Source organism: Moschus berezovskii, chromosome 3, assembly GCF_049115385.1.
Source record: "Moschus berezovskii isolate FMDL1 chromosome 3, NW_MosBer_1.0, whole genome shotgun sequence".
Lineage (NCBI taxonomy): Eukaryota > Metazoa > Chordata > Mammalia > Artiodactyla > Moschidae > Moschus > Moschus berezovskii.
The window spans coordinates 60,777,208-60,798,788 of record NC_142462.1 but is presented as its reverse complement, the minus strand read 5'-3'; the positions used below and the strand labels follow the sequence as shown (position 1 = coordinate 60,798,788).

The window sequence follows — 21,581 nt, the reverse complement described above, 5'->3', positions numbered from 1 at the left end:
GCAACCCACTCCAGCATTCTTGCCTAGAGAATCCTGTGGACAGAGGAGCCTGGAGGGCTGCTGTCCGTAGAGTTGCACAGAGTTGGACATGACTGAAGCGACTTAGCATGCATGCATGCATTGGAGAAGGAAATGCAACCCACTCCAGTATTCTTGCCTGGAGAATCCCAGGGATGGAGGAGCCTGGTGGGCTGCAGTCTATGGGGTCACACATAGTCAGACACGACTGAAGCGACTTAGCAGCAGCAGTAGCCTGGAGTAATGACAACCCATTCCAGTATTCTTACCTGAAAAATTCCATGGACAGAGGAGTCTGGTAGGGCCACATAGAGTCAGTCACAACTGAGCACACACACACACACACACAAGAATAAAATGTTCTTATATGTGGAGTCATTCCTAATATCAAGAGATTAGAAAACTTTTTTATAAGCTCCTACATAGGCAGAGATGCACTTGTACTCAAATACACTGCATATGTACATATACATACAATAAACAATCAAGTATAGAACCCATTCAGTTATCCTTTTTTCAGTCTATACAGTGTCAAAAGATCATCCTAAATTACCTTTACCTCATTAGGTTGGTTATTACTTTCTACACAGAAATTATTATATTTTTGATCAGTATTTTTAGCATTGATAAGGCATTAAAAAATCTTTATTTGATATAACATTTTTTAAAAAATCAATGCATATATATTTGAACATAGAATAGCATTTTTATAGTCAACTCAGAGCCATCCTGTTTTATTATTTTTTAGGCAGGTATGTAGAAAAAATTTATAAACATGGTATTAAATATTAGAAGTCTTAACATTTAACTGAAATTCTTATTAATTTCATTATCAAGGGATAGGTCTAGTCAATACCAATTAGCAGTTTTAAAATGTTTTACATATTAAAGTACAGTATTCTATTTATCCTAGATTGTCTGGGGACTATCTAGTATATTAAAAGATTTTGCCGGGTTTTTTAGTAATTTCATTGCTGCAATTATGCCTGCTAGCAATTTTGCAACATTTTGATAAATATTTTCTGTAAATCAAAACCATAACAGCATGAAGAAGCAGATGGTAGGAAACTATATTGAAAAATGTAACAATTACTTTCATTAATAAGGAAATATTGGCTTACTGTTTTCAGCATGGACTATCAAGTAAGCAGTTGCCAGTTGTGAAGTCTCATGGCTGCTAAGTATCCTTTTAGATGATTACATGCAAATAAAATATTGGTTCATTTTTTACAGTATGTATACAAAGATTCATGTACATATCAGAGAACACCAGTACTATTTTCTTAGAAAATAAGACATATTACTTTGCTATTAAAAATGAAAAATAGCAATAGTTATAAATTCTAGTCTTATTATACTAACAATGTTTTCTTGATCTAACCAATGTTAGATCAAAATTATAGGACTATTATTTCAGTTATTCAAATATATAAAATCCTATTAAAGTCAAAGATTTTTAACTACATTGTTATTATTAAGATTAAATAGCTGAATTAATTTTAGCATTTTACGCCATAAGCAACTTCAATGCTCTTAGGTAAGATCCTTGAATTTAGTTAGCTTTTAAACTTCAGTATTCATGTAATAAAGAATAATATAACTGATTGCATATAATTCTTTCAGCACATTTTGCATATTTTCTATTTTATCTGTTATATATAATCACCAGCTTTAAATGTCATACAAATAAAATTTATTTCTGTGGAAAAAACAGCATTGAGAATACAGAATTTTTTGAAATAAAATGGTAGTGCAGGAATAGGAGAGGTAGAATTGGAAACACAAAAGTCTTTAACTTTAATCTTGAAGCATTTAGATAAATGTAGGGAAAAAGACAAGTAACTGAAGATTTCATCAGTAGAAAACTTAATAGAAATTTGAATATGTAGAAATACCTACACAAATCCCTTTACAACAAAAAGATAAAAAGTTCCCTTTTATGTATAAAGCAGCAGATAAAGTATTTCATCATTAAATTGGTTGAATCCAGTGGGAAGTTTTTTAATGAAAATAATTATTTTTAGATAATCTCTTATATACTAAAATACTCTATGACTCTCACAGAAAACAAAGTAGCACAGAGAAATTTTAAGAAAATCATTTTTAACAGGTTTTAATTACTTCATATACAAATTAGAAATCATACAAATGATAAAATATTGATGTATACAATGAATAACGATTACAGGAAGGTTGTAAGATGCATTAGATATGCAACACTCTAAATTTTGTGTTAAGTATTTATTAAGTAAATGTAATAAAATTGCTGTATATGTAATTTACACTAAATCAAATTGATATCTTGTACTTATCAACAAGCTGGGCATCAGAAGGGCAAATGATGTAATTCCATGTAACAGATATAGACTGTGCCATAATCAATACCAAAGCAAAATTCAGTTCTTAGGTATTTTCAAGAGATCCAGATGGCTGATCTAATGTTGATAACATAGCAAAATGATTAATTGATTCCAGTTTTCATCTACATTTTAGACCTTATAAGGTAGGTAAATATCAGCCTAGAGACATTATAAAATATCAAAATTCCACAATATCATAAGAGTAAAAAGTATTTTCATGATAGTTTGAAGTATAAGAAAATTCCAGAATGACTCAATCTATCAAAACAAAGAAAAAATAAATTATATTTTACCTTGTGAAACCTAACTTCTCCCTTGACATGAAGGTAAATGACCATACCAAATCAAAAAACTCATTTGTTTATTTTTTAAAGAAAGAGCTACTATTTTATTTACAGTGATGTGAGTGGCAAAGAATGAGTTTAAAAAATAGAGGAAGGCTGTTTCTCAATGTTCCCAATCCATCTGGCTAATTATTATTTAACTTTTGCACTCACACATAGAAAGCGATAGTCACTGACTTCACATCTGTAAACTGAGGAAATATTATCTGTATATATATATTCTCCAGTTATGGGGAAAATTCAAGAAGAAAGGACACTAAAAAGAAAAAACATACAAAAAGCTACATCTACTTATAAGCGGTCCTTGTTATTTTAAGAAAATTAGGAGTTGGAAAGGTTGTTTAATGTGATTTCAGGGAAAGGAAGCCAATACTTCAGAGAAAAAAGATTGCATGGGACCTTATCTTGAAACATAAATAAAAATAATTTTTAAATTGTTTTATTTCATTTTAGCAAAGTTTTTTATTATGATAGCAATTATATAATTATTTGCATGAACAAGACTTGGTTAAGTTGTGCATTAATAGTCCATTGATAGCTGATGTTTATTGTGATAAAATTATTTTAGACAATATATCTGTTTTACTGTTGTATATGGGCTTCCCTGGTGGCTTAGAGGGTAAAGGGTCTGCCTGCAGTGCGGGGAACCTGGGTTCAATCCCCAGGTAGGGAAGATGCCCTGGAAAAGGAAATGGCAAACCACTCCAGTACTCTTGCCTAGAAAATTCCACGGATGGAGAAGCTTGGTAGACTACTGTCCATGGGATTACAAAGAGGTGGCACACAATGGAGCAACTTCACGTCTCCTAAAGCAGACATACGATTGTATGTCTCATTTCTGCAAAAATATTATAGGCATCAATTTTCCCAAGGATCATTTTTTTTGATTCTTAGATAGTCAAATAATTTGCCTGTGAATTAATATTATCTCTGCTTTGATAAATATATACATATATAACCTTAAAATATCATTGCCAGATACTTGCAACATCTAATTATCACAGAGAAACTGTGAGCCATAATGTGTAAATATATGACAGAGGCATATATATAACAGGAGTTGTTAGAAAGGGTGTATTTTATAAATGAATTCACAACTTCTTTAGTGAAAGCAGCTAGTGTTTGGTACACTTTCACTTACCAATGCAACTTTATCATTTCTGGAGCTTGGATAATGATATTCAGATAACTAGGGCTCCCTCTTCTCTCATTACATATGACATTACACTTTGCTCTTGATGTGAGAATTTTTCATCTGGGATCCAAGGAGATATACAGGAGGTCCCACAAAACTCTTAGTGCATATAAATTTAGGGCTGCATATATAAACTGTATTTTTTGAGGGGGGGAGAAGGTCTATAACTTTCCATAAATTCTCAAGGCCTTCAAAAGTTAAGAACTAAAATTAATTTTTTAATCTACTTTAGTTGACTGTGAAAAAACACTATCTTTTACTCTGCCTTTAAAATTCCATTACCTATTTCACAATCCCCTAATAGCTATTATAATCTGCAAGCAGCAGCAAATATTTCCTCTAACAGAACTCTCTCATCCAGACTTTACCATCTTGTGTTAAGCCATTCACTAGCTGAGATTACGAGAAATGGCTTTCAGGGCTGAGTAGGAGTAGTTTAGCAGAATGGAAAATGGTGACAAATAATGACATCAATAGTGTAATTTTTCTAGAATATGAAGAAATTAGAATAACGTATAAAATTATACAGAAATTAGCCTCTGTCTAGAATGATGTGTTTTGCATTGACTCTAAGATATATTCCTTCTCTATGATTTGCAATGTTAAATTATCAACTCAGATAATAAAGTAGAATTTTTCAATAAAGTATATAATGGCATCACCAATTTAATGGACATAAGTTTGATCAAACTCCGGGAGATTGTGAAGGACAGGGGAGCCTGGCTTGCTGCAGTCCATGAGGTGACAAAGAATCAGACATGACTTAGCAATTGAATATAATGTTCTCAAATTCTTGAGGAAATGTATCTTATTCTTTCTTTCACATGACCTATTTCAGATGAATTTATCCATCTGACTTTGATGACTATTCCTATAATTAAGAGTTTTTTCATGTCAAAAAGTGAAAATTATATCAAATCTCCAAACTCTGAATTGATGCTATAAACCAAGCCTGAGATAATTACTTCACCATAAGGATTTAGTTTGTCCACTTTAATTAGCAATGTCTCAAATTTTGTGATGACGTATTTTTCATGTGAGTAAAACCTGAAACACCCTTTCAAAAATTTATCCCAAAGTTAATATTCATGAAAGACTACATCTCAATCATAGTAATACACAGAAGCATTTTAATTTTTAGACTTATTCCTCCTGGTTAAAAAAAATATATATTTCTCCTACATTATTTCATCTTGGTTTTCAAAGAAACTTTCATAAGTTTTTGTCAATAGTTTTCAAAATTCCCAGTAGACATCTTCTAGATCTCTCTAATGAATGTCTCATGAATATACTTTCCCAACTTATTCTCATTTTATAATTTAGTTGATGTTATTCTCCTGTATAGCCTCCACACCACCAAACATATGCTTTTTAAAAGAAGTTTTAAATTCTGCTCTTCCCACACACTTTGGGGATTCTCCAACCTTCAATTTTATTTTTTCTGAACTTCGGTATTTGCAGTTTATACCGCACCATGTAGACTTTAATTTTAAAAGTCTTCTATCTTTTGTTGTGGTTTCTTACGCAGTCTCGTTAACTCCCTGAGGAGTAAGACCATATCTTGCTCATCTGTTCTATATTTTCATAAAACTTATTGCAGTTCTCAATATCTCTCCCTAAATACCCATTGATCAGATGATTATTCATGAAGGTCTAACACAGAGCAATATTCCTGGTGAGTCAATTCCCAAAGCTTTGAAGAAGCTCAAGAGAGAAAAAATTGAGTAAATCACCATAGGTATAAATGTTCTTAATAAATGCTGACAAAGGTCATAAGGTACTTTAAGTACTTATAGGAATAGCACTATATCTTCTACTCAGAGCTGAATGTAATAAGAAAGCTTTTCTGTTTTACTAATTATTTTGTCAGTTGGTAATCCAATTTTCAATATTTCATGAATTCAAAGGAAAACTATCAACTAATTAATTTAAACCCAGTTTTTGAAACAGTGATAAGTGTTATTTAACAAATTAACAAACTGTCTTATTAGGTGGACTTTGTATATTTTATTTGCTGAGACTGATTATCCAGTATCTCTTCTCGATGAAGCAAAACTGATTTAGTATGTAATTTCAGATGCTGATTAGAAAATCAGAGGAATGAAGGTGAATAAAGAACATATATTTCCTCCATTTTGTACTTTTTGGGGGGAGTATATTTGTGTGAAGTGATACGATACAATTCCAGCCAATATTCTTGAGGAAAAGATTCATTGTGTTCCTTTTCTGGACCATGTGTGTCTTCTCTATAAATATGCAAAGAAGCTTTTAGAATTTGTGCAATTGAACTGACAAAGGGAATTTGAGTCTTTAGAATCCAAAGCTTTTATAAATTTTCTGTTTTATTGTGGAAAATTCTAGAGTTTATTATAGATTTACTCTTCAATTATAAGTGTTAGATAATCTGTCTTTTATTTAGTTTCTCTTCAAGGCTTGAACTTTAGACAACATATCCACCAGACAATGGAGAAAGGCAATGAACCACCAGATTGTTGATCTTGATTCTTGAAAACTAATGTAGTCAGAGCTTGAATAGGAAAGAGAGGAAAGTAAGGAAGAAAATGTTTGCATGTTTCAAAAGGAAGAAAACATTTGTATGTTTCAGGTTTATTCTTGCAGTCTGTTAGTTCCAACAGCACACCATCAAGTGACTACTTTTAAAACATCAGTAGAGAGCTATTTATCATCTTGTGCCTCTTTCCAGAAAAAATTTAAGTAGATTTGGACTTAGTGGTCAAAGAGGAAAAAAAACTTTTTTTCTGTCAATAATTCTTCAACACCGTGTTTGTTTTTCCTGTAAATTCTGCTGTTTCTAACCAATCAGTGTTTCATGACCAATATAGTCTTTTCAGAAAAATTAAGCGAGAGAAATGTACGAAACAAGAATGTAATTGCATAGCACCAGCACAAAATTTCTTCCTAGTTGGTCAATTGAGCCTGTTTATTTTTTTATAACTCATCACCATCTTCTGAGCTAAAGCTACTTCTTCTACTGCTCTCTTTAGAAACTGCAGGAGAAGTGGCAGATAGCAGAGGATCGGTTCCAAACGGAGATACTGTGTCATCCAGTAGCATGTTATCCAATCTTTGTTCCTCTTTCAAAGCTGCACTAAATGATAAATCTGTGAAGTGTGACAAAGGATCAGAGAAGGCCATAGCTTGATCACAGAGTTCAGGGCTCGTCCCCTGAGACAGAACCAATTGTTGGCAATAGTCTCCTGAATTCTGCTCTAGATGGGTCTGTTGTTTGGTGATGTGAGCACCTAAATCAACTGTGACAAGTGAAGCCAGGGTTGGCAGACCATGAGCACGAGCCTGTATTTCTAGTTCCTGCAATATCAAACAAGAATAGTTAAATAATGACTTTGATAGTAAACTCAACTCTAGAGAATAAGTCAGAAATAGATCTAACAAGCACTCAACATGAAGAGTAGTATAAAATAGAAATATTCTTTGCAAATAACAGCATGGTATGTTTCTAATGCCTGAAAAATAATCCTGAGGAAAATACTCAGATTTCTAAAAAAATTCCTCCTCCATTTGTTCGTTAAAAGAATACATGATACATAATGGTCTCACAGTGGCTCATACTACAAGACAACTATTTGGACATAGTGGAAATCTTTTAGTCATTCTTCCTGATTAATTTCTCAATATAAGACCATTTTATGGAAACAAATGTTTTACCTGGCAATAAGCTTGTTCACATATTAAAGAAAAAAATCTTGAGAGTTATGAAAACTTATATTTTGAGATTTTGTGTCACATAAGAAGATGAGGAGTGACAATATAAACTAGCACAATATGCCTTAAGGTTACAAAACCCATAGCAGTGTTACAAAACAAAAGAGGGAGAGGAAAATCTAATATCCAATATTATCCAAAGAAACAAAGATCCTATTTACTATTATTTTTTGACTGGGATAATATTTATGTTTATAAAATTTGTTCTATTTTATGCATTTTCAACTAGCTATTGTCATTCCCTATATATTTTTAAAGCCAACTTCATCCGAGATTTCTAATCAAAACCTAATTGAATCAGTCTAATTTGTGAACTTCTAAAAGGCAATGAAAATTATCCTTGAGAAGGAAAAAAACAATTATTAGTAAGAAAAAAAAAAACAAGACCAATGAATAGAACTGATGATGGATAAGTCTTATGTAAGGTACATGGTTCATGGCAACGTTCTTATGAAAACCTGAATGCGGAGTAGAAGGCGCCTGTTAGCCTGCTCTAATTTCTTCTGTCTGTGTTCTAATTCTTGAGCTCTCTGTTGTTCTTTTTGTAGCCACTTGATGTACTCCACTGATGCTTTTAGAATGGTTCCTTTGTTCCAGCGCATATCACTGTAGAACGGAGAGATAACCTTTTCACAATTGTGCATGTCAGCAGAATTCATAAGAACTTACAAAATCTTTTACATTAATATGAAATAATGATTTACATGACTATTATTCACTCTTAGATATTATTGCTTCTGAATAGAAATTTTAATAGAATAGTTAAGAAGCCCTTATATAGTAAAATTAATCCCAGAATGAAAATAAGTGTCAAAAGAAAGTAATAAAGTGACTTTTTGTGGGAGAGCTAAATGCAATATCATGATTCTACCATTACAGTTTTTATATTTTTAGTGAAAATTGCTTTTATTATTAACTCTGAGATTAAAATCTATGTGCAGTATTTCTGCATTAATGAACTAGGAAATGTACATTACTGAAGACTTAAGCCTAAATTTTTTAAGATCATTTCATATGTACCAATCTTTTAACCTACTTTCTATAAGGTTGCTTTTATGCTTCTAGGGAAAAAAAATAAGGTCCCATGTCTGTCCTGAATGGTGATCCTGAGTAACTGTGAAACAAATCATTTTGGCAACTTTATGCAATAGAGCAAAACTTTCTAGATTCATAAGGCAAATTTTTCCACACAAAAAGCATCAATACATTTTTTTATAAAAAGCTATATATCTATTTTTAAATAAGTTTATGATGCTGCTACTGCTAAGTCACTTCAGTCGTGTCCGACTCTGTGCGACCCCACAGACGGCAGCTGACCAGGCTCCACCGTCCCTGGGATTCTCCAGGCAAGAACACTGGAGTGGGTTGCCATTTCCTTCTCCAAAGTTTATGATAAGTAAGTACAATTAAATATTGCTTATAATCCTCAGGCTGCAGCATAGAAAAATATTTTATTAAAACTTATTTTTAAACACAAAAAATGATAAATCCAGAATTATAGAACTGGCTACTTATTTTAAGGTCTAAAAACATATATCAATCAATTTAATATTATCTGACAACTGGTAATATGTATGGAGAATAAGGCCAAGCTAATTGCTAAAAGTTAATCAAAATAGTTGAAAAATCTGGGTGAATTTTCAACTTAGAATAATGAGATTTGTTTTGATACAACAGAAAGTAAGCTTGTAGAGAAATTTTTTAAAGACATTACACTGCATGTGATTTAGTTTATGTGATCTATGTGAAATATATGCAACTTAATATGTATTTACTAAGTACTCAGAAGTAGAAAAATATAGTTTGAAAAATCTGACTGGTATGTGCCTCATAATTTTGTTTCATTTCTTCTCGTGGAAAGAAAACATTAGAAGGACAGAAGGAATACGATGAAAACAATATCCTAGTCAGCTTTGAAATTTAAGGTACTGTTTATTTAGGTCTAAAATAAATATTCGAGGTTTTGGTAGAAAACACACAATGAGGACTTCCTAGGTGGTCCAGTGGATAAGCAGTCCCTTCCAATGATATGGGTTCAATCTCTGGTCAAGAAACTAAGATCCCACATCCTGTGGGGCAACAAAGTTCCACACACCACAGCTGAGACCTGATGCAGCCAAATCAATAAAAGTGATCAGTTGCTTCAGTCATGTTCGAATCTTTGCAACCCCATGAACTGTGGACCACCAGGCTCCTCTGTCCATGGGATTCTCCAGGCAAGATTCTCCCAGGGTTGCCACGCACTCCTCCAGGGGATTATCTCAACCCAGATATCAAACCCACATCTCTTGTGTCTCCTTCTTTGCAGGTGGATTCTTTACCACTGAGCCACTGGGGAAGCCCAAATCAATCAATCAATATTTTTTAAAAAGGAAAACATGCAAAGGGTTTTCCTACAATATCTATTTGTTGTCGTTTCACTAAATTTTTAAAAGTTCACTCTATTTTAAAGCCATTTTAATGTATGAGATTTCATCCTAAAATATTTTGTTTTCCAAATATATTAAGGAGATATATTATTTATACCTCCCAAGATAATTTCAAGCAGTTAGGCATTAAAAACATTATATATGACAGTATAATATAAACACATTGCCTAAGGAGTGAATGTTCATACTGGTTTATTTTCTACAAAATAATTTATTTTGAAGAACTTAAATCTTTGGGGAAGTTAAAACCTTGAATGTCTGTAGGGCTAAAGCAGGTATTAGAAATATGTAAGTTAGAGTAGGAATGCAGTCAGGCAAAACTATGGAAATGTATGATCTGCTGTTATCTTAGGAGTACATATCCGCTTAAAAGCATTACAAAAATAAAAAAGAAAGCAAACATCATGAGAGGTCTGATTCTTCTTCCTTTGATCAACATTTTATAACTTCTGATTTAGAAAGTCTTGTTAGGTCTCATTTACTACTTCAACTGCCATTCTTACATAAAAGCAGAAGAAAGTTTGACTGTAGAAGATAAAAAAATCAGTTCAGTAGAAAAAAAGCCCCTTAGGTTTATATCTTAAAAAAGTAGAAAAAGTACTTTAAAAAAGTAGAAAAAGTAATAATTTGATAGCACAATGCATACCCTGCTGCCATTTTTATATTTACAAATATGATTTTTGTAAATATGATTAATAAAAAGCACATATAAAGTAGATCACTACCACACATCTGTAGAAATGCTTCACCTTTTTATTTGTTAGTTCTGTTTGGTTTTATTTTTCACTAATGGTTCAGATATTATCATTCCCTGGTAGTGTGTTTTTCATTTCATTTTCTCAACATATTCATCTCAACTATAACTCTTTACTATTTGTTTCCCTTCTGACCATACTATTTTGATCCAGCAAAGAAGAAAGAAGGACAAATTTCTGAAAGTTTTGATACACAAAAATGGTAACTTCATAGAATTCAAAACCCCTTCAGGTATTAGCTTTCATTTCCTAAACCAAGTGAAAGTGAAAGTCAGTCGTGTCCAACTCTGCGACCCCATGGAATACAGAGTCCATGGAATTCTCCAGGCCAGAATACTGGAGTGGGTAGCCTTCGCCTTCTCTAGGAGATCTTCCCAACCCAGGGATCAAACCAAGGTCTCCCCCATTGCAGGCAGATTCTTTACCAGCTGAGCCACAAGGGAAGCCCTTCCTAAACCAAATCCTAAATTTATTCCAGTCATGAGCTGGAAAGGCATTCAGAGCCATTTTAGAACTGCAGGCTAGTTAGAAGAGGGAAACAGGGCCCAAAACGGCAGTCCAAAAGAGCAGTCAAAAACAGTTATGGGAGAACATACTGACACTCCTTTCCCTGATTCGACCCTGAGGTCATGCTTCATTTGCATAATGTCCTCTTCTTACCCTCTTCCCGGACTGGTATCTGGTTCATGCCTCATTGGCATGAAGCACAACCAATCAAGCCCCCAGAACTACCAAAGAGGAAGTAACAAAAAAAATGTAAAGAGGGAAACTGAGCCAGATCTAGACCACTCCTACGGGGGTTGGTCCACTCTCACGTCTGGAGAGTGGACAACAAGATAAGAAACGAAGAAGAACTGACCCAGTAGAATCAAAGCTTCAGAGTTCTAAACACATGCATTTGGAAGTTGGACCCTAGGTCTCCTCTCTCTATTTAGCACTGTTTTTTCAAATTTGCGGTTTTCCCACCCTTTAAAATGCATCTGCCATAAGAAATGTGTTTTCTATTGTGACCTAGTGCATTCTTTGTACATAAAACTGCAACAAAGCTTTCATGAGGTATTACTATCCTCCTAATATGTATAATATATAATACTTTTATATTTCCAGTGCCTACATATGATAGGATATAATAGAATTAAAACAATTACTAATTCTCCTTTCTGAAATCTACAAAGAAGAGAAAACCACTTAAGAAGGCTCACAATGAAGCTTCCCCAACTATGGTCCCTTTCAGATGTGATTATGGATAAACTGATTTTCCTTATTCTAGGTCAGCCCACAGCCTACTTTTGTCAATAAAGTTTCATCAGATGTAGTCATCCTCTTTCATATACATATTGTCTATGTCTGCTTTCATGCTACAATGGCAGAGTTGAATAATTGGCAGATTTTATGCTCACAAAGTTTGAAATAATTACTATCTGACCCTTTAAAGGAAAAGTTTGCCATCCTTTGGTCTTGACAATGAAAATTTTGCCATCCCTTGTTCTTTTTCTTATTTTTAATTGGAGGCTAATTACTTTACAATATTATATTGGTTGGTTTTGCCTTACATTGACATGAATCCACCCCGGGTGTACATGTGTTCCCCATCTTGAACCCCACTCCCACCTCCCTCCCCATCCCATCCCTCTGGGTCATCCCAGTGCTCCAGCCCCGAGCATCCTTGTTCTTGACAATGAATTAGAACCAGAGAGGAGCCATTTTATAGCCATAGCTACTCTATAAAAATATAGAGTAATAATTACCCCTCACATAAGCGTTATCATTTTTGAGGTTATACATATTATTTTATTTTTATAAAACTCCATCCATAATTGGTGCTTTATAGGCATGGTGATCTCAAAAGATGTTCAGTCAGGCTTCATAGTTTAATCTTCCCGTCTTATCGCTTGTTTTCTGCATATAACCTAGCCATGGAACTGTGGGTTAGCTCTATCAGTTACAAGAGAAGCTCTCTTAACTGACTTTTATCTGATCACTTTCAGGATTAATTAATGTTCTTCATTCCCTTTGTGATGCTCACTGACTGTTGTCAGAACAAAGTAGATAATAGAGGCCACTAGGCTACCTTCTGAGACACCCAGGTACTTCTGTTATCCTTCAGGTGACAGTGCTTATTGACAGGCTGTTAAATGAAAGTCCACTGTACTTATTATTGTGATAATATAATTAAATTATGTATGTTAACTAATGAAATATGAATACAAAATAAGAAAAAGCATTTATAAAAACAGCTCTTATATTTAGCCCTTGTATATTAAAAACCTCAGAAAAAAATAAAGTAAAATGTCACTAAGATAGTTTGCTAAAAATATGCTGTTACAAATTAGGGTGCAATCATTTAAAAAAATCCATCTACACTTAGGTGTTGGCACTTAGGTTTTTGTTTTATCTATAAGAAATTAAAATAGACTATATATTTTTGTGCAGTTTATGTAAGACAGAAAATTGAAAACATATTCAAATGACAAAGTCTTGACCTTATATCAAATGTTTGGTGAATAAATGTGCATTCATGTTTTAAGTGTTAAAGTTTTATCTGGAAAATGGGTGTTCTGTTCTGCTAATAGAAAGAGTTGCATGCTGAGAGACTTCAAAAGATTTGAAAAGTTAGTGGTGGATCCTAGCCAAGATTAAGCTCTTCAGACTCCACACCCAGTGTTCTTTCTGTCATTCTACTCAAGAAGCTTCATTATCTACTATGCCCATAAGAATAAATATATTGCATTTCCTCCGTTACGAATGATTGAATCTTCCAAGTGAATTAGCATATTTGCATTTAGGGAAAGAGTACTTTCACTTTTCACAAAAAACACTGTATCAAACCTCATCATTTCTGAATAATGGATAATGCCAGTGTTTGGAGAGTCCAGTTCTGTCTGAACAAAACATTTTTTTCAAGTCCTTATTAATGCTACAATGTTTTCATGGTTTTAGAGAAACATGGTAAATTGACATTTTGATTAATCAACTATTTCTTGAAATTTACAACCTCAAACATCTAGTTCAACTGACTTTGTGACTATATGGTATCAAAACCTAGCTGAAAATTTAATTACAATAACAAATTATTGATAAATATCAAGAAGTACGTTTCTACAATTCTTATTTTTTGCTTGTATATTTTTTGCTTGAATTTTGGAACCTCTGAGAATTCAACATTCCAATTTTCATGTACACATAAATCTTAAATTGGAAGAATTGCTAAAACTATAAATTGAAGATTCCAGTTGATATCATGAAAGTATGTTACTATCACTAAATTTGCAAATATTGGTGCCATACAGAAAGATTTGTTATGTACTAAGAAAAAGTAATTTACTTATTTCCTAAAGCTCAATAGGATAAGTGTTAGTAACAATTTTGATATCTGATGTTTAATAACTATCAGCCTTGAATAGATATTTTAAAATGACACCAGTAGTAGCCTTGTCTTCACCATAAGCTGCTTACTTTACTTAGCATTGGTTCACCCCTCCACCTCTTCCCTCCCACCTGTTTTGTGTAGTACTGAAACCATAACATTATTAAGAAATGATTATTGAACTCACGGATCATTAGACTTTGGAATAAGAGTGCCAAGCTCCTTGATTCGGTAGTTAATATTATATCTTCTTCTTCTTTCAACTATTAAAAAAGAAATAGTATTGATTATTCTCATTAAAGCACAATTCACTTTTGGTCAACTGTAAACCTCCTTAATAATCTCTGAAAAACAATGAGCAAAAAATTTCCATTTAGTCACAAGTGTACTTCTCAACAATAAAATATAAATTCAAATATATTTTATTCTAAAGGTAAAAAATAACAATATTAGAATTGTGATTCTATTATTCACAATGATTTTAAATCATTTTGAAGCATTTTCTCTCAAAAATAACATTTTTATCATTCTTTGAAATGCTATATTTACTCATACTGATATACGTATATATATATATATATATATCTCAGGGTGGGTATATATATATGTGTATATATATATTTATAAAAATACATATATGTGTGTATATATAAACTTTTTCTTCTCATATACTCCACTGAAAAGCTAACACAAAGCTTGGCTCATGGTAGGTATGTGTGCCCAAATAGACTATGACCTCTTTGAGGGCATGGACCATTTCTTACTTCATTCTGTATACCCAGAGGGGTTGAGATGTAAGAGGTGTTAAATAAATGTATGCTGATTAGACCATAAATATATTTTTCTAATTTAACAACTTTCAATAATACACAGAACAGTGATTCTTAAGCTTTGGCATGCATCAGCTACACCTGGAAGGACTGTCAAATAAATAAAAATAAATTCGTACTCTGCACCTAGAAATTCTGATTTTAGTAGGACTAAGTTGGGACCCAAGAATCTCCATTTCTAACTAATTCCCAGGTGTTGCTGATGCTGCTTGTTGAGGGCCCACACTTTGGGAGTGACTGATATAGATTTTTATTCAGAAATAATTCAGAAATTATTATTGCTCTGTCTATATTCTCATGCATCCATTGCCTATGACAATGGATATGCATCTAATAAATGTTCAATAAATGTCAAATATACAAATAAGCAGAGCTTTCTATATTGACCCTTACCTAAAACCAGTTTTATAGAGCACAGAATAGTCGTATAATCTACTCTATACTCGCAGGATCAGGAACCACGACTTATATATAATCCTTTTTCAATAGGTAACATTTTTAAAGCTTTTCAGGGAAATGAAGGAAGTCAAAAGTCACAAAGAAGAAAAAAACTGTATGTTGAAACATTAAACAATACATGTTTGAAAAATACAAACTGCTACTGGAAACAAAGAAAGTCCTAAAAATTATAAATTGTCTTGGTGAATCTACTCTGTGAAGCAATTTATCGTGAATGAACTTGACCTTCTGGAATAATACACTGGGATTCCTCTGAAATTAGGATATAATTGATTCTTGGGAGAGATTATTTTCCTTCTTTGCCAGTTTTGTTTTCTCCGTGCAAGTAATTGAAAAAAACTGACACCGTATAGAAAATAAACAAAGGCAAAGCTGAAAGAAATACATTTATATTTTATAGTGAGAATTTATTAATAATTCTATGTTCACACATACTCTCATATTATAAAACAGACTCAAATATAAGATGGAGATCAGCTATGAAAGATGTTCACATTTCTGTCTCAAAATAGGAGACTGGTGTAGTCCTATAATGTTTTTTCAAAATATATTATTTAAATGTACCTTATGTAAAATATCAGAAATTCCTGCTCTAACCTTATGAGATTGTGCTCATAAAATTTTAATGGTTAATTATAATGAGAAGTTTGTTTTCATATCCAGTACTAGTTGTTTGTAAAGGAGTCAAGCTTTAAGAATTTACTAAATCACTTCATGTTATAGGTGATTTCACACTTTACAAAGTTTTTGATATATTCATTCATTCCTGTCCTTAGAAACAGGCAACAGGTGCCTCTTTCCCAGACTCCATGCTTGAGGGCCCCCTTTGTCTTCTCTTACCACATCCATCCTCACTGAGCAAGGCAGCCACAGGGCAAAGGGATCTCCCTTCTAAACTGCACTCAGGGTAATTTACACCAGGAATATTCTCCCAAATGCCCTGAGCCTGTGCTGGGTATGTCCCAGGTTCATCCTCCTGAAGGAAGATCATGACACCAAGGTGCTCACCCCAGGCCCAAGATGCAAACAAGGGCCAATTGTTTGCAGATATGTATGGAACTTGAATATACAAGATAAGGGGTTCACACTCATGTTTGAGGTCATATGCACCATAGAATGTAATAGGGCATAAAAAGAGAAGTGATAGGGGCCATTGAGTAAGGGCTGACCTTGTTCCACCATGACTTTCCCACTCAAAATTCCAAGGATCAAGTGGAGATACAGTAGCCCAATCCATGAGTGGCGCAGTACTTATACAAAATTCTGAGGAACTGAGAACTCATATTTCAAACCTGGCCTTCCTATCTTTAGGAAGAATAGAACATAATTTAGTATTTCTAGCTTGAGTTATAGCTTTTAAGTATTTTGACATCTGTTAAGTGGGACCTTATTTGTCCTCTAGCCATGATCCTCTCAAATGTTAGGGGATATTTAGATTCATACTTAAAATGTGATATTAATTTTTGGTAACATTGATAGCTCCAAAAAGTAAAATCAACAAGTAATCCAGATTATTAGTAGAAAATACTTCTATAATGATCATGTGTGTGCGTGTGTGTGCTCAGTCAATCTGTGTGTCTGACTCTTTGCAACCCTATGAACTGCAGTCTGCCAGACTCCTCTGCCCATGATATTTTCCAGGCAAGAATACTGGAGTGGGGTGCCATCTCCTCCTCCAGGGGAAATTCCCAACTCAGGGATTGAACCCATGTCTTCTCTGCCTCCTGTAGTGAAGGTGGATTCTTTACCACTGAGCCATCTATAATGATCATACCAGGCACCTATCATACTTTATATTAAATGGCCTGTTATTTAAAGTGCAAACATAGAGGAGAGAAGAAAGGAGAAAGGAAGGTAATAGCAGCCTTAAAACTAAGAGAGAAGGCTTTAGTTCCTTGATGTGTTACTTCTTTCTGTTAACAACTAGTTCTGTCCTTCAGGTTCTTGTCTCATAAAATGCACCAGTGCTTCTCTGCTCTGCCACTATGCAATCAGAAGCAAATCATTTCCCTTTCCACAACTACTCTAAGGACTGTTACAACCATGGGTTAGCCCTCTCCTCCTTCATATAGTCAACCTACCCTCTGATGAAGACGGGTACTTTATGAACAGATAGATGCAGGTTTCACACACAATTCAGTTCAGTTCAGTTCAGTCGCTCAGTCATGTCCAACTCTTTGTGACCCCATGGACTGCAGCACGCCAGTCCTCCCTGTCCATCGCCAAATCCCTGAGTTTACTCAAACTCAAGTCCACTGAGTCTGTGATGCCATCCAACCATCTCATTCACTGTCATCCCCTTCTCCTCCTGCCTTCAATTTTTCCCAGCATCAGGGTCTTTTCTAATGAGTCAGTTCTTTGCATCAGGTGGCCAAAGTATTGGAGTTTCAACTTCAGCATCAGTGTTTCCAATGATTATTCAAGACTGATTTCCATTAGGATGGACTGGTTGGATCTCCTTGCAGTCCAAAGGACTCTCAAGGGTCTTCTCCAACACCACAGTTCAAAAGCATCAATTCTTCACCGCTCAGCTTTCTTTATAGTCCAACTCTCATATCCATACATGACTACTGGAAAAACCATAGCTTTGACTAGACAGATTTTTGTTGGGAAAGTAATGTCTCTGCTTTTTAATATGCTGTCTAGGTTGGTCAAAATAAACATCTTTTAATTTCATGGCTGCAGTTACCATCTGCAGTAATTTTGGAGCCCCCAAAATAAAGTCTGCCACTATTTCCATTGTTTCCCTATCTATTTCCCAGGAAGTGATGGGACCAGATGCCATGATCTTTGTTTTCTGAATGTTGAGCTTTAAGCCAACTTTTTCGCTCTCCTCTTTCACTTTCATCAAGAGGCTCTTTAGTTCTTCTTCACTTTCTGCCATAAGGGTGGTGTCATCTGCATATCTGAGGTTATTGATATTTCTCCCGGCAATGTTGATTCCGGCTTGTGCTTCTTCCAGCCCAGTGTTTCTCATGATTTACTCTGCATATAAGTTAAATAAACAGGTGACAATATACAGCCTTGAAGTACTCTTTTCATTATTTGGAACCAGTCTGTCCAGTTCTAACTGTTGCTTCCTGACCTGCACACAGATCCCTCAGGAGGCAGGTCAGGTGGTCTGGTATTCCCATCTCTTTAAGAATTTTCCACAGTTTGTTGTGATCCACACAGTCAAAGGCTTTGGCATAGTCAATAAAGCAGAAATAGATGTTTTTCTGGAACTTCTTGCTTTCTCCATGATCCAGTGGATGTTGGCAATTTGATCTCTGGTGCCTCTGCCTTTTCTAAATCCAGCTTGAACATCTGAAAGTTCATGGTTCACATACTGTTGAAGCCTGCCTTGGAGAATTTTGAGCATTACTTTCCTAGTGTGTGAGATGTGTGCAACTGTGTGATAGTTTGAGCATTCTTTGGCATTGCCGTTCTTTGGGATTGGAATGAAAACTGATCTTTTCCAGTGCTGTGAGTTTTCCAAATTTGCTGGTACATGTAGCATCAATTTCAACTAACCAAATGTAAGGAAATTCCTGGTTTTAGAGCTTTAAAGATTTCATTTATTTTCATTGCATTCTTTTCTCATTTTTTATTTGGTTCTCAGAACAAAAATGCTTCACACTCAACTAGTCAAGCTGACTTAAAATAGTGCTTAACTATCTTAAGAGACATGAAAAAGCACTTTAAAGCTCACCTTGCTCCTAAACAACTTCCCCTGAACGCATTTACTCACCTCATGTGATCAGTATTGAAGGCAAATGGACCCCCAGGCAGGCATCATAGTCCCCCACCCCAGCTTTTTTTGCAACTGTAGTAGAATTCAGCAATACAACATAAGCAGTATTTTTAAATAACCGATCATTAGGAAATGAGCAGACTGACATAGAACGATAAGAACCTGGTGTTACATTTCTAGCTATTTAAATGGCGTACATTTTCTTTTTTTTTATTATTTATTTTAATTGGAGGCTAATTACTTTACAATATTGTAGTGGTTTTTGCCATACATTGACATGAATCAGCCATGGGTGTACATGTGTTCCCCATCCTGAACCCGCCTCCCACCTCCCTCCCCATCCCATCCCTCAGGGTCATCCCAGTACACCAGTCCTGAGCACCCTGTCTCATGCATCGAACCTGGACTGGCGATCTGTTTCACATATAATAATATACATGTTTCAATGCTATTCTCTCAAATCATCCACCCTTGCTTTCTCCCACAGAGTCCAAAAGTCTATTCTTTACGTCTGTGTCTCTTTTGCTGTCTCACATATAGGGTCATCGTTACCATCTTTCTAAATTCCATATATATGTGTTAATATACTGTATTGGTGTTTTTCTTTCGGACTTACTTCTCTCTGTATAATAGGCTATAGTTTCATCCACCTCATTAGAACTGATTCAAATGTAATCTTTTTAATAGCTGAGTAATATTCCATTGTGTATATGTACCACTGCTTTCTTATTCATTCGTCTACCAATGGGCATCTAGGTTGCTTCCATGTCCTGGTTATTGTAAACAGTGCTGTGATGAACACTGGGGTACACGTGTCTCTTACAGTTCTGGTTTTCTCAGTGTATATGCCCAGCAGTGGGATTGCTGGGTCATATGGCAATTATATTTCCAGTTTTTTAAGAAATCTCCACACTGTTCTCCACAGTGGCTGTACTAGTTTGCATTCTCACCAACAGTGTAAAAGGGTTCTCTTTTATCTGCACCCTCCACAGCATTTATTGTCTGTAGATTTTTTGATAGCAGCCATTCTGACTGGTGTGAGATGGTACCTCATTCTGGTTTTGATTTGCATTTCTCTGATAATGAGTGATGTTGAGCATCTTTTCATGTGTTTGTTAGCCATCTGTATGTCTTCTTTGGAGAAATGTCTGTTTAGTTCTTTGGCCCATTTTTTGATTGGGTCATCTATTTTTCTGGAATTGAGCTGCATGACCTGCTTGTATATTTTTCAGATTAAATCTTTGTCAGTTGCTTCACTTGCTATTGCTTTCTCCCATTCTGAAGGGTGTCTTTTCACCTTGCTTTTCACCTTGTGCAAAAGCTTTTAAGTTTAATTAGGTCCCATTTGTTTATTTTTGCTTTTATTTCCATTATTCTGGGAGGTGGGTCATAGAGGATCCTGCTATGATTTATGTCAGAGAGTGTTTTGCCTATGTTTTCCTCGAGGAGTTTTATATTTTCTGGTCTTACATTTAGATCTTTAATCCATTTTTAGTTTATTTTTGTGTATGGTGTTAGAAAGTGTTCTAGTTTCATTCTTTTACAATCAGTTGACCAGTTTTCCCAGCACCACTTGTTAAAGAGATTGTCTTTTCTCCATTGTATATTCTTGACTACTTTGTCAAAGATAAGGTGTCTGTAGGTGTATGGATTTATCTCTGGGCTTTCTATTTTGTTCCACTGATCTATATTTCTGTCTTTTTGCCAGTACCATACTGTCCTGATGACTGTAGCTTTGTAGTACAGTCTGAAGTCAGGAAGGTTGATTCCTACAGTTCCATTCTTCTTTCTCAAGATTGCTTTGGCTATTCGAGGTTTTTTGTATTTCCATACAAATTGTGAAATTATTTGTTCTAGTTCTCTGAAAAATACTATTGGTAGTATTGAATTGAATTGAATCTACATATTGCTTTGGATAATATACTCATTTTCACTATATTGATTCTTCTGATCCACGAACATGGTGTATTTATACATCTATTTGTATCATCTTTGATTTCTTTCATCAGTGTTTTATAGTTTTCTATATATAAGTCTTTTGTTTCTTTAGGTAGACTTATTCCTAAATATTTTATTCTGTCATTGCAATGGTGAATGGAATTGTTTCCTTAATTTCTTATTCTGTTTTTTCATTGTTGGTATATAGAAATGCAATGGATTTCTGTTAATTTTATGTCCTGCAACTTTACTATATTTACTGATTAGCTCTAGTAATTTTCTGGTGGTGTCTTTAAGGTTTTCTATGTAGAGGACCATGTCATCTGCAAACAGTGAGAGTTTTACTTCTTTTCCAGTCTGGATTCATTTTATTTCTTTTTCTTCTCTGTTTTCTCTGGCTAAAACTTCC

At 34.3% G+C, this 21,581-nt stretch overlaps 1 protein-coding gene across 4 annotated transcripts in view; it reads right to left on the bottom strand.

Moving 5' to 3' along the window:
* Positions 1-602: 602 nt before the first annotated feature.
* Positions 603-21,581, bottom strand: part of TFEC (transcription factor EC) — a 114,093-nt gene continuing 93,114 nt past the window's right edge. For 3 of the 4 annotated variants that reach the window (XM_055420828.2, XM_055420827.2, XM_088834500.1), the window contains exons 6-8: positions 14,400-14,475; positions 8,120-8,267; positions 603-7,247 (exon numbers count right to left, since the gene is read on the bottom strand). In XM_055420828.2, the coding sequence (XP_055276803.2) occupies positions 6,867-7,247; positions 8,120-8,267; positions 14,400-14,475 (605 nt within the window). In that variant the 3' untranslated portion in view covers positions 603-6,866. The remainder of the gene's footprint in view (positions 7,248-8,119; positions 8,268-14,399; positions 14,476-21,581) is intronic. The other variant, XM_088834504.1, reaches the window with a different exon arrangement.